We start from the raw sequence: 13,763 nt of genomic DNA, 5'->3' as shown, positions 1-13,763 counted from the left end.
TGTCTCTGTACTTCCTCCTAGGTTGAGCAGATAACATTTAATAAATAATGTACATCATCTCTAGTCATATCACCTATGTAAACACATTAGAGAGGGTGGCATTTAATAGATTAGCCTTTTCCCCATCCTCCTCCACCATTACCCCCAAAGTATTTTTGCAGGGGGCCACAGTCTCAGTTTTGAGTTTATTGTTATTTATGTAGTTAGAAAATAATTTGGGACTATTCTTAAGTAGTTCAGTATTTTGCATTAGTGTTAGTAAATTGAAGAGAGACTTGGGTTAGCACACCACAACTTCTGCTTGTACTTTCATTATAACTACTTGGCTGGCGTCACAGCAGCAGTGTAACCACCATGTAATGTAAAGGGTTTATAAAATCTAAAAATGGCTGTTGTCTATTACACCCAACAATTATTGTGTTGCGCCAAAACATTATGTAATGTATTGTAGTTTCATGAGTTTATTTTATTTTTTTTAGCAAAAACAGTCCACAATGCATTCATGGGCCTGCTAAAAAAAATGGAAGGCTGGAAATGAAATCAGTAGCTTGTCCCAACCCCTTTAAAAAGCTCACATTACGTTTCAGATGCCATTTTGTCTTGGATTTTTGCTCGATTTTTTGCCAAGATGTTTTTCATTCCTGTAGATGGTGCTTGCCTGGACTTGCTTGTATCTCGGTGAATTGGAAAGCATCAATGCTGGACAAAGAGCTGAAAATAAGACATCATATTTCACAGCGCGTTTCAGCATTGTCCCATACAGGGCTCTCAATCCTCATTCCCTATCAGTATGTCTTTGGAGTGTGGAAGGAAACCAGAGTACCCGGAGAAACCCACGCATACACAAGGAGAACATGCCAACTCCTTGCAGATGGTGTCCTTGGCAGAAATCAAACCCAGGACTCACCAGTGCTAACCACTGAGCCACTGTGCTGCCCCGTGTTCCATGTCTGACTCTTAATAGGTTGGAGATGCCTGTCACCTCACGGATTTTAGAACGTTGTATTTGAGGAGTTAGTTTCAGTTACAGTTACTTCTGGGGTACTACCTGTTGAGCGGCTGTGTTTAGGCTAGCATCCAAACGTAGACAAGAGAAGATAGATACCATAGGTGAGACTAGGTGGGCACCTGGAGGACGATTTGTGCCTGTTGATGCCTTTGGTTTTATCTGTATTCCAATTGATGCTGTTGGGTCTTTGGGCCAAACCATCTTAATCCAAACTTAAACAAATCTTTAGAGGTTCACCCCATTGTATAATAGGGTCTTGTGGGTGACAAGCTTCAAAAGTTTTGGGTTCTGGTAGAGCTCAAAACCTTTCGAAATACCAATTGAATCTGGTTTGATCTGAATCAGTTTGCTCAGCTCTACTCTTAACCGATCTTTATGTGAAACCCACAGACAGAGAGATTGAATGGTTTTTATGGTTGAGGAAGATTCTTTGGCCTTTTGAGTGGATAGCCATTTTTTCAATACTTATTATTAGCTTTGTTGTGACCTCTCTCTTATCTTTACCTATTTCACACACAAAGAACATATTTCTTCATTCAACCAACTTCCCTTTTATATCTAGAGTTCCCCCTTTAAAGAGGAACCTTTGACTACCTCCACCATCTCCATCTCTTTGCATTTTTCAATAGGCTCCAATCCACTGATTTTGGTTCAGTTGAAATTTTCTCTCTAGCCCCCACCCTTCCTGAGCAATTAGCGCTGTTAGTTTCAGCACCCAATATGCTAATTGGCATACTATTGTCAGGTGGGTGGTCCTAGCTGAAGAAAACATAAAATGATTACTGGAAAATGGTAGGCAGGCTCGGACTGGTCCACTAGGGTATCAGTGAATCCGTTGGTGGGCCATGTGCTTTTAGTGGGCCCTACTGGACCTTCACTGCTTTTTTTAATAGGCAGTAGAGGTTTGGTAATGGGGGATATAACAATGTAATATAGCAATCGTTGAACATGGCCATAACTCTGCAGTACCATGATAGCGATCAGGGAAAGCCTGGTTCCCTGACTGCTAAACTTATTGAGGCCGGCACTATGTGATGTCTGTACATGCCAGGACCCTTTCCAATAGTATCCTGCCAAAAGCAGGTGATTAAATATAACAAATACTTATACTCACCTCTCCTTCGACTCCAACAGCTCCCAGCACCTTCTTTGGAGCTCTTCCAGTCTTTCACTGAGGTCAGTTAGACATTACTGCTGGGGCCTGTGATTGCCACGTGACTACTGAGGCTCAATCACAGGCCTCATCAGTGACTCTTGGGGCTTGTCACCTCAGTCACAAGATGTGGAAGATAACTAGACAGGGCAAGGATTCCTAGGAGAGGTAATACAAGGTAAGTATTAGTGTTATTTTTCCATCACCTCCCCTGGGCCTCCGATTATTATACACCGGGGTCTAAAATGACCTCAGTGTTAATAGCACTACAACTAACCAATGTAACAAATCTTCAGCAAATTTTGTGAGTTTCAACTAAAGTGGCTTAAGGAGGATTATTGGGGCTACTGTGGGGAGCATATTATACTGTGTGTAGCCACTGTGAAACATAATATACTATGTGCGGCAACTGTGGAGTATATTATACAATGTGGGAGACACTATGGAGCATTTCTTGTGGGGGCCACTGTTTTTGTGGGGGCCACTGTGGAGCATATTGTTCTGTGTGTGGGCCACTAAGAAACATATTGTACTTTATGGGTGCCACTGTGCAGCATGTTATACTTTGAGGTCACTGTGGAGCATATTATACTGTGTGGGGGCCACTGTAGAGCATATTATAATGTGTAGGGTCACTGTGGAGCACATTATACAGTATAGGGGCCAATATGGATCACCTTATACTGTGTGGGGACCACAGTGGAGAATATTATACTGTGTGGGGCCGATCTGGAGCACATTATACTGTGTGGGCGCCACTATGGAGCATATTGTACCGAAACATAGAATACAGTTGACATGTCATTTTGGCTGCACAGTGAACGCCATAAAAACAAAGCCTGTAAGAAAGTCGCACAAATGCGCTTTATCTCCAGTTCCACCCCATTCTGATTTTTTTTCCAGCTGAACAGTACATTGCACATAAAAAATAAATGGTGCCATTATGAATAACAGTTTGGCCCACAAACATTAATCCCTCATATAACTCTGTGAATGGAAAATTAAAAAGTTATGAGGTTTGGAAGATGGGTAGTCAAAAACGAAAATCAAAAAAGCCAACAGCGGGAAGGGGTTAATGGACAGAAAATGACTTTATTAGGTCATTTATTAGGTAAAAATATAAAATAAGTCGGATAGGATGCAATTTAGGTTATTCACAAAGACTTGTCAGTTCTGTCAATGGATGTTGATATAATATACCTGAGTGTAGGAATCCTCCTTTGTTCTATTATAGACGGGCAAAGAGTATAAAAGACACAATTGTCAGGTCAGAAGATGAATTCAAAGAGGACCTTTCACCACTTTCACCACCTCCACTTGTAACCTATCTTATCAGTTCATCTATTTCTCATACACAGAACATACTTCTGCATTCATCAACTTCCCTTTTATAAATATAGTAAATTCTCCTCTTTTAAAGTGGATCTTTCACTACCCTCACCATTTCCATCTCTTTGCATTGTTTTTGCTCCTCTTATGCTCCACTCCACTGACTCTGGCTCAGTTGGAATTTTTTCTCTAGCCCCCCACCATTCCTGAGCAATCAGTGCTGTTAGTTTCAATATCCAATATGCTACTTGGGCTCCCTATTATCAGGTTGGAGAAAACATTAAATGACTACTGAGGAATGGTAGAGGCTAGAGAAAAAATCCAACTGTGCCAGAATCAGTGGAGCCTACTGAACGATACAAAGTGGTGAAGTTGGTGGAGATGGTGAAAAGTTCTCTTAAAGCTTATGAAATGGCAGATCTTCCAGTTCCTCAACATTTCACAACATGCGGTGGGTGGCTGTGTTTGGGGAACACAGTTATTAAAAGGAAGGAGTGAGAGTAGATCTTTATGTACGATGCTCTTTCTTAAACTTAGATTTTAAAAATGACTGGTGCTATAGATTAAGGGGTTAATCCTGTGTGTCCCTGTCTAGTTTCTCAAAACCTCCCCCAATAGTATAGCAATATACTGTTCTGGGTAAGACCCAGTGCCGCACCTCCCATGAGGCGACCTGAAGCGACCGCTTCAGGCGGTGCTATGCCAGGGCCCCGGGGAGGGGCGGCATTTTTGCTTACTTAAAGCAGTCCAGGACAATCTGTCCTTAGCGTCACCAAGCAGTGGATTGGGGAGGCCGCTGGAGCAGCGCTGCTCCAGCGGCCTCCCCTCACGCTCAGGCAGAGAGTAGGTCCTCTCCGTGCCTGCTCTCTGCCTGCTAACACCGCTCCGCCACGCCACCTTTGCTCCGCCCCCTTCACTCCGCCCCCCTTCCGCTCCGCCCCTCCTCCCGGGGGGGGGGGGTGGCTTTCTGTCGTCCGCCTCGGGTGTCAAAAAAGGCAGGTTTAGGGGCCACACGGTGGCTCAGTGGTTAGCACTGCAGCCTTGCAGCGCTGGAGTCCTGGTGTTTAAATCCCACCAAGGGCAAAAAACCATCTGCAAGGAGTTTGTATGTTCTCCCCGTGTTTGCATGGATTTCCATCCCATATTCCAAAAGACATACTGATAGGGAAAAAAAAAAGTACATTGTGAGCTCTATGTGGGGCTCACAATCTACATTAAAAAAAAAAAAAGGCAGGTTCACCCCTGGTAAGGCCTCATAGAGGAGGCAGAGTTTCCCTGGCTGAGGGGTTGCTGAGTGTCCTCTGGCCTGGTTGTAGTAACTGTTAGAGATGGTTAGGTGCTGGATTGATCTTTCATTAAAAAAAACCTACTTTTTGTCAAAATCAAGCTCAGTTAATTTCGGCGGTTATCTAGAAGAGAAAGTGAAGATCCAGCAGAAGAAGCAATTTGAATAAGACTAAAATACTGATTCTTATGAAGATGGAGCCGCAATGCAGAATAAAAAAGGCATCTTTGGAAATGATAGAAGCCGCCCTACAAGGTAGTGCCATCAGTGTGATACTGATTTTCCATCTGACAGACTCTCTTTATGGGCTACTGTACTGTCTACCACCTACCCACCAAGCACTAGTCTGGATTTGGTATTGCATTAAATAGAAATGTCATCGATAGCGCTGGTTTTGTGAATATTTATGTAGTTCTTTAAGTGATTGTAAATTATGACAATATTTCCTTCCAAAAAATAGTAAAAAAAAACACTGACTCCCTCCCACTACTGGCTTCTTTGAAGTAGGATGAGTTCTTCTTCAGATCCTGTACAATACCACTACTTGGGTCTCAGCAGCAGCAGCCTTTCTTACAAATATATTTCATTGTAGCTGAGCAAGGTAGATCATTCCAGTTTCCGTAAGTGGATTCACAACAGTCCTCATTGGGCAGGTTATTTGGCTCTCCTTTATTCCAATTGCTGGAGAAGAATAAGAGTTAAAAATCAACATCATTTTGGAGGATTTGTAGCATTGCTGGTGTAATATTTTGCTACAGAGACTTGTTAACATTTTTTACATCCCATCAAGTCAAATAAATTATCAGGGAGTTCCTTCTCTGGTCCCTCCTGGCGGTCTACACTAAGAACAATTATTGGAGGCGGCATGAGAAACTGCATAAAACTATAGTGAGCCGTCACCGGGGCCCCGCTATCTATCCCTGTGCTGTGTCATATCATGGAGCGGCCACCACCATTGCCATCGATGGCCCCGCTATAAGTAGATGAATTTAGCGCCAAAACAGGAGCTCTAGGACTAAATTCATTTGACCAAAGGGCCAATTCCTGGCTGTCCGGCTGCTGGCTGTAGCCGCACCAGGTCTGCTCTGACGTTTCTTATGTATTTAACCATGGCCTGCTGCTAATGTTTTACATTATCCATGTACTGATTAACCAAAGTGCACTTATACATGGCACTTAAACAGGGCACAGAACAGGCTAACCATGGCAGAACACCAGGTAACTTACAACCTAACAACAAGTTTTACCACATGGTATCCTATAGCTACACTGTCTCTTACTATCTTAGCCATTGTCTTCCTGCAGACCTCTCCTCCATCTCTACCACCAGTACACTCCATCTATATCAGTCCCTCTCTTCTTCCCTCTCCCATGTACAGCTCTCACACACTTTTCAGTCTCTTTAATCGCCCCTTTACTTCTTTTACCAGTGATACCAAATATAAGTGCTCACATAAATCACTGACCCACCTTCTGTCTCTGTCCATTCTGCTCCTCCTAGCTGCTGGGGACATCTCTCCTAACCCCGGCCCTCCTTCCTTCACTAACTCTTCTTCCTGCAGACATAGAAGGCCTACAAACCTCATCAATATTTACCGTGTTCCTTCCCCTCATCTCTCCCCTGTCTCTTTTAACTGCTCTCTCTGGAATGCCCGCTCAGTGTGTTACAAACTAGAATATATTAATGACTTATTCCTTAGTAAATCCCTCAGCCTGCTCGCCCTTACTGAGACTTGGATCCAGCAGTCAGATACGGCCTCCCCTGCTGCTCTCTGTCATGGTGGCCTACAATTCTCACATACCTCTAGGCCTGACAACAGGCAGGGTGGTGGGGTAGGCTTACTTCTGTCACCACAGTGCATTTTTCATGCCATTCCACCAGTACCCTCACTCACATTCTCCTCCATGCTAGTCCATGCTATCAGACTTTTTCGCCCACTCTCCTTACAGGTAGCTGTGATCTACCGTCCACCTAGCTCACTCTACCAATTTTTGGATCACTTTGCTTCTTGGCTTCCCCACTTTTTATCCAGTGACATTCCTACCCTCATCATGGGTGACTTTAACATCCCTATTGACACCCCTCACTCCCCAGCTGCCTCACAGTTTCTCTCATTAACCACTTCTCTTGGTCTTTCACAATGTTCTTCTTCTGCCACACATGTAGGTGGAAACACGATTGATCTGGTCTTCCATTGACTCCTCACAGTTTCTAAATTTACTAACTCTGCTCTGCCCCTCTCTGATCATAACCTTCTGTCTCTCACCATCAGTGCCCTCTCCCCTTCACAAGATACACCTACCCAACACACATATAGGAACTTGCGTGCTATCGACACCCAGCACCTCTTAGACACTCTACAGTCCTCTCTGTCCCCCATCTCCTCAATCTCCTGTCCCAATCTGGCCACCAGTCACTATAATGAAACCCTTAAAAATGCATTGGATGAGGTGGCTCCCCCCTCCACTCGTAAAGTCCCACGTAGGAGGCAGCAGCCCTGGCACACGCCACAGACACGATTTCTTCAGCGGTGCTCTAGGTCTGCCGAACGTCTCTGGAGAAAATCACGCTCACCTGCAGATTTCCTCCACTTCAAATTTATGCTTAAAACATATAGTTCTGCCCTTTACCTCGCCAAGCAAGACTATTTCACCGCCCTCATCTCTTCTCTCTCCAGCAACCCTAAAAGGCTTTTTGAAACTTTTCACTTCTTACTCACACCCAAGGTGCAGACGCCATTCACAGACCTTATTGCTGATGACCTGGCCATGTATTTCCATGCTAAAATTGATAAGATCCGTCAGGAAATTACTGCCCAAGCCCCAGGTGGCATTGATCCCACCACCTACCATAGCAATGATCCCCTCAGCAACCGCACTTCAGACTGTCCATTCTCATCTTTTGAACCTGTTACAGAAGAGGAAGTCTCCCAACTACTTTCTTCATCTCGCCTTACAACCTGCAGCAGTGACCCTTTCCCCTCACACCTTCTCCAATCTCTGTCGCCTGCTGTCACTACTTACCTTACTAAAATATTTAACCTCTCTCTCTCTTCTGGAATCTTCCCATCCTCTTTCAAGCATGCTGTTATAACCCTGCTATTGAAAAAACCCTCCCTGGACCCGTCCTGTGCTGCTAACTATCGACCTGTCTCTAACCTCCCCTTCATCTCTAAACTCTTGGAACGCCTGGTCTATTCTCATTTAATCCGCTATCTCTCTGCTAACTCTCTGCTTGACCCCTTACAATCTGGCTTCCGCGCTCTGCACTCTACTGAAACGGCTCTCACAAAAGTCTCCAATGATCTCCTAATGGCTAAATCCAATGGCGACTTCTCTCTTCTTATTCTTCTGGACCTCTCTGCAGCTTTTGACACTGTTGACCATCAACTCCTCCTCACTATGCTCCGCTTAGTCGGCCTCAATGACACTGCGCTCTCCTGGTTCTCCTCTTATCTCTCAGACCGCACTTTCAGTGTATCATTTGCAGGCTCTGTTTCTTCCCCTCTTTCCCTTGCTGTTGGGGTTCCTCAGGGCTCGGTCCTAGGCCCCCTGCTCTTTTCTCTCTACACAGCCCCCATTGGACAAACCATTGACAGATTTGGCTTCAGGTACCATCTTTATGCTGATGACACCCAATTATACACATCTTCCCATGACATCACCCCTGCACTCATACAGAACACCAGCAACTGTCTCTCTACTGTCTCAAATATCATGTCCTCGCTCTATCTGAAACTAAATCTCTCCAAGACTGAACTACTACTGTTTCCACCATCTAATAAATCTGTCCCTGATATATCCATTGTAGTATCAGGCCTTACTATAACTCCTAGGCAGCAGGCCCGCTGCCTTGGGGTCATGTTTGACGCAGACCTTTCCTTCACCCCTCATGTTGAATCACTCGCACGTTCATGTCACCTCCACCTCAAAAACATCTCCAGAATACGCCCTTTCCTTACCAGAGATACACTAAAGACACTTATTGTCTCTCTGATTCATTCTCGCCTTGACTACTGTAACTCCTTACTAATCGGTCTTCCCCTCACTAAACTCTCCCCTCTACAATCTATTCTGAATGCAGCAGCCAGGCTCATCTATCAGTCTAGACGCTACAGCGATGCCTCGGGTCTGTGCCAGTCACTACATTGGCTGCCTATTCATTATAGAATAAAATATAAAGTTATTACTCTCATCCACAAGGCTCTCCATAATGCTGCACCTCCATACATCTCCTCCCTCATCTCTGTCTACAGCCCAAGCCGTGCTCTCCGCTCACTCAATGGCCTAACACTTACATCCTCTATTATCAGAACCTCCCACGCTCGTATACAAGACTTCTCCCAAGCTGCACCACTTCTCTGGAATGCTCTACCCCGGACAATCAGATTAACTCCCAACTTCTACAGTTTCAAACGCAAACTAAAGACGCATCTTTTCAGACAAGCCTATCACAATGTCTAACGTAAACCCTTAAACCTCCTCTGTCCCCGCTCCCACATTTCCCCACATGATATGATGTCATCTCAGGATAACTTTATAGGTCCAAGCTCCATCCACATGTTACAGGACACGACTGGTGACGGCTCATAAAGTCTTATGTTTGTGTAATGACAGTCACCTCTATTACAAAAGTGTCTGACCTCTGTATAAGCAATGCCGCCCCTGCTACCTCTTGTGTCACCCCCTCTACCTCATAGATTGTAAGCTCTTGCGAGCAGGGCCCTCAGTCCCATTGTGTGAAATGATTTTCTTTGTAATGTATCTTTCTGTCTGTATTTGAACCCTACAAATTGTACAGCGCTGCGGAATATGTTGGCGCTATATAAATAAAATGTATTATTATTATTATTATTATTACTGTGACAGCGGAGAAATAAATCATGCCAGGACCACCACCAGTAATAGTATGGTCACAGAAGAGCCTTGCCATTATTAAATTCAATAGCGGTAGTGGTTCTTCTGTGATCCATTAGAATGTAGCGCCAAAGCAGGCCAAAATGGCCAAAGCGCCTCTTCATAGCTGAGACACTGTGGGCAATAGTGGCTAAAACTGAGGCAATATACAGTATCAGATTGACAGTGGTACAACTGATGGTGACTTCACACTTCCTATTCCTATAGACCACATGGTGTATGGAGCAAAGGCCATCGCTTCATATAACTTGCCATGTCTGGATTGACAGGGGTACTCAGTTAAGGAGCCCCAATCTACACCTTGTGTTAACAACGGTCAGTCACAATTTAGCTCCATGTCTATGCACAAAATTGAAATTGGAGTTCAGATCTACCTGTAGGACAATGGTGATCCATCCAGCCATATCCATTTCTCAGGTTCTTTAGCCCGCCTCAATCCAATCCAGTAGTGGCCTTTAGCAAGGGTGGATTTCAAGGCATCCTGCAAATATAAAACAAAAAATGAAAAAGTGCACTAAAATATAACTTTTATTAATAAAGCTAAAAGCCTAAATAACCACACGATAAAAATGGTCAATTCAATAAGGGCTACTTGGGATCTGCGTGTAAGCTAACCCAATCCACTTGCTGTGTGTGAGAACTGCAGATCCCAAGTAGCCCTTATTGAATTGACCATTTTTATTGTTTGGTTATTTAGGCTTTTAGCTTTATTAATAAAAGTTATATTTTAGTGCACTTTTTCATTTTTTGTTTTGAACTACCCTGGTGCATAACCTTTATATATCAGTTACTCCACTTTACATCCTGCAAATATAAGACAGACCTGTAAATGTTTATTTGAACACCCTAACAAAAACTAATACTTTAGAAACTAGTGAAGCAAACATGGCCTCCTGTTACTTCTCCATCTATGGGATTTTGCAGGTTTCTAAGAAAGATCAGGAGATCTCCTAGTCAGGTGCTATAAAGGGTGCAGATTTAACCATTGCTACCATGTCCCATCAGGGGCCCAAAGGCCTCTCTACAACATAAGAAGACATCAGAATTATAGATAGTGGATGGCAATTGGAAGCCCCTTTACATATTTTGCATTTGGGTCCAGGAGATTCACTTCTGTTCCTAGTGGTTAAATACTTCCAAGATGAAGGGTTGGAATGGTTTCACATCATTCGAACTGGGGTCATTTCTGAACAACCACTCTGGTTTTATGATGTTGTAGGATGGTAATGGCCAGTGATACCTTGGCATTCCATAGTAGCAATACCGCGGATGAATATGGTGGGGAAAATTAAGAGGAATTTGTCGTCAGCTACTAGACAGTTTTCAAAAGAAGAAGGAGAGTGGCTGAAATTGGGCCAAATTGCAGCACAATCTTGAAAAATAATGGTCTAACCAAGAAGTGGCATAAGGAAGAGAAATGTGTCTAAAATATCTATCAGCGTGAGTCACTGTGATCTATTCGGCACATTTTTTGCACTGCAAAAAATTACTGGGGGTAATCACTCTGAATTGTGTCTATCATGGTTTTTCATTTTGTAACTGCAGAATGAAAGAAACTTTGTTTAGGGATCTTGGGGTTTAAGTGAATTTAGGGATATGAGATGGGGTCGATGTTGCCCACATCCCACCTTACATTTTCTACTTATGTGGTGGATAGCTTGTGGGTGACTATTAACCCTACATGCTCTGATTATTTATCAGATAATATTGAAGGCTTATATATTTAGCTATGGCTCTGTGTGCCCTCACCCTGACTTTCTTTTAGAAGGAGGAGGGGCATTCAAAATTTTTGTATATGGGGCCTAGGACTTTCCAGTTATGCCCCTGATCATGCCATCCTCGCAACCTCTTACCATTAGAGATGAGCGAGTAGTACTCAATCGAGTAGGTATTCGATCGAATACTATGGTATTAAAAGTACTCGTACTCGATCGAGTACCACTCGCTGTTCGAATGTAAAAGTTCGATGCAGAACCAGCATTGATTGGCCGAATGCTATACAGTCGGCCAATCAACACTGGTTCTTCTCCTACCTTTAGAAGTCTTCTCCGTGCAGCTTCCCCGCGGCGTCTTCCGGCTCTTCATTCACTCTGCCAGGCATCGGGCCTGGGCAGAGCCAACTGCGCATGTCCGCTTGTAGTGCGGGCATGTGCAGTCGGCTCTGCCCAGCCCCGATGCCTGGCAGAGTGAATTCAGAGCCGGAAGATGCCGCGGAGACGCTGCAAGGAGAAGACTGCTCAGAGGAGCCAGCCAGACCCTCACTCGTGGGCTTGGTATAGACTATTAGACTATAATAGGGTTTGATATTCGATTCGAGTAGTCGAATATTGAGGGGCTACTCAAAACGAATATCGAACCTCGAACATTTTACTGTTCTCTCATCTCTACTTACCATCTGTTCCTTATTTGTGAGAGACACAAGAGTTGACCCTTTTCTGATGCACTCATCTCTAGAATTGTCCCAGGATAATGTATCTGTAGAGAAGTAGTAGCAGAAAAGACCTATTGGCTCCCATCCCGAGGGGCAAGTTCTGCAGATAGTCTCTGTGAGAGAAGTAAAAAAGAACCAAGGATGAAGAATAACCCACGTAGCAGAAGACAACTAATGCTTTGTAAAGTTCAGTGGAATACATTGGTGCTATATAAATAAAATTATTATTATTATTATTATTATTATTAAATGGATTTAATGGGGTTGTCCAACATTTCTTTTTATATTTAACAGTTCTCCTGAAGGGCCTAGAACATACAAAAACTTTACTCACCTCTGCCCGATCCTGTGCTCCAGTGTTGGCAAGTTTGGTCTTCTGTTTACAGGCCAATTGGTTATCTGTAACAGGGAACTGCTGCAGCCAATCAGAGACCTCAGTGGTGGCCTCTTCACAAAGGACAAGTCACAGCAGTGAAGAGGTCACCACTGAGGCCTGTGATTGGCTGAAGCAATCCCCTAACACAAATGGAATGCCACTGCTAACATCAGCGGAGCGACCTGTAAATGGAAGATCAAAGACCTGCTGCCACTGGAAATGAAGGAACGGAGGGAGGTGAGTAAAAGTTTTTTTATGTTCTTGGCCCCTTCAATAGCACTGTTAATTGTTAGAAAAATATGTTGGACAACCCTTTGAATACTGTTTTTGGAAAAACTTTGGCATCATTAAAACATATGGCACTTTACACACACTAACAGCAGTGGCTATGGTCTTCTCTCCTTCCTCGGTCTTCTGACACTTCCCACTGTAGTAATCTGGAATGACCCTTGGTAGCTAGCCAACCTCTCCAACCACTTTTGTGCAAATGCAAGACATGTCTTGGCCATAGCTACCTATGTTTCTGCTCTGTTCAAGAGTGGAGGTATTCAATAATCAGCAAGGTTACAATGTCTTGTTTCTACGAAGTTGGGGTATATTGACATGGGATTGCCTGATATCCCCAACTGCCGCGAACTTTCCTATTGAGCTGAAGGAGCTCTATGAGACAACCCTCTTTCAACACTAGTTACCTACTCTCTGAGGTGCACAGGAAGTTTTCTCAAGGCTAAAGACTGGTGGCTCTCAACAACAACACTAAGCTCCACCAACCTTCTAGAAACCCCGAGCTCAAGCACAAGGGGGACACTTACATCTCTATTGATCAAAATATTATCCGTTTGACTATTTGTGTACAACTTAAATACTTAAGGGCCCCTTCACATGGCGAAAACGCTCGGCTCATTCCGAGCCGTACATGCGAGCGCTTCTAAACACTTCCCATTCACTTTAATGGGAGCGCGCGTAAGAGAGATAAGATAAGATAAGATATTCCTTTAATAGTCCCACAATGGGGAAATTTCAGTAATACAGTTTCATAGATGGTACAGTAGTATATAACAAGAGAGAAACACATAGAAGCTCATGGCAGATAGAGAAATCCTAGGAATCATAGCAACTAAAAAAGAAAGAAACACAGACATACTGCAGGATCATTTAGTTCTCTGTGCAGATTGATGTTAATAATAATAATTATAATAATAATACAGCCGACTTGGTTGTAGGACACGAGGAGGGGGGTCACAGCATGTGGATATAACAAGC

The 13,763-nt window shown here is 43.7% G+C and overlaps 1 protein-coding gene across 1 annotated transcript in view; it reads right to left on the bottom strand.

Annotated features, from left to right (window-relative positions):
* Positions 1 to 583: 583 nt before the first annotated feature.
* LOC142204477 (C-type lectin domain family 17, member A-like) overlaps positions 584 to 13,763 on the bottom strand; it is a 34,053-nt gene continuing 20,873 nt past the window's right edge. The window contains exons 7-10 of the mRNA XM_075275789.1: positions 12,086 to 12,237; positions 10,068 to 10,174; positions 5,351 to 5,457; positions 584 to 711 (exon numbers count right to left, since the gene is read on the bottom strand). Coding sequence (XP_075131890.1) covers positions 584 to 711; positions 5,351 to 5,457; positions 10,068 to 10,174; positions 12,086 to 12,237 — 494 coding nt within the window. The remainder of the gene's footprint in view (positions 712 to 5,350; positions 5,458 to 10,067; positions 10,175 to 12,085; positions 12,238 to 13,763) is intronic.

This window comes from Leptodactylus fuscus, chromosome 5, assembly GCF_031893055.1.
Source record: "Leptodactylus fuscus isolate aLepFus1 chromosome 5, aLepFus1.hap2, whole genome shotgun sequence".
In the NCBI taxonomy this organism is placed as follows: Eukaryota; Metazoa; Chordata; class Amphibia; order Anura; family Leptodactylidae; genus Leptodactylus; species Leptodactylus fuscus.
This window is presented reverse-complemented; position numbering and strand designations above follow the sequence as displayed.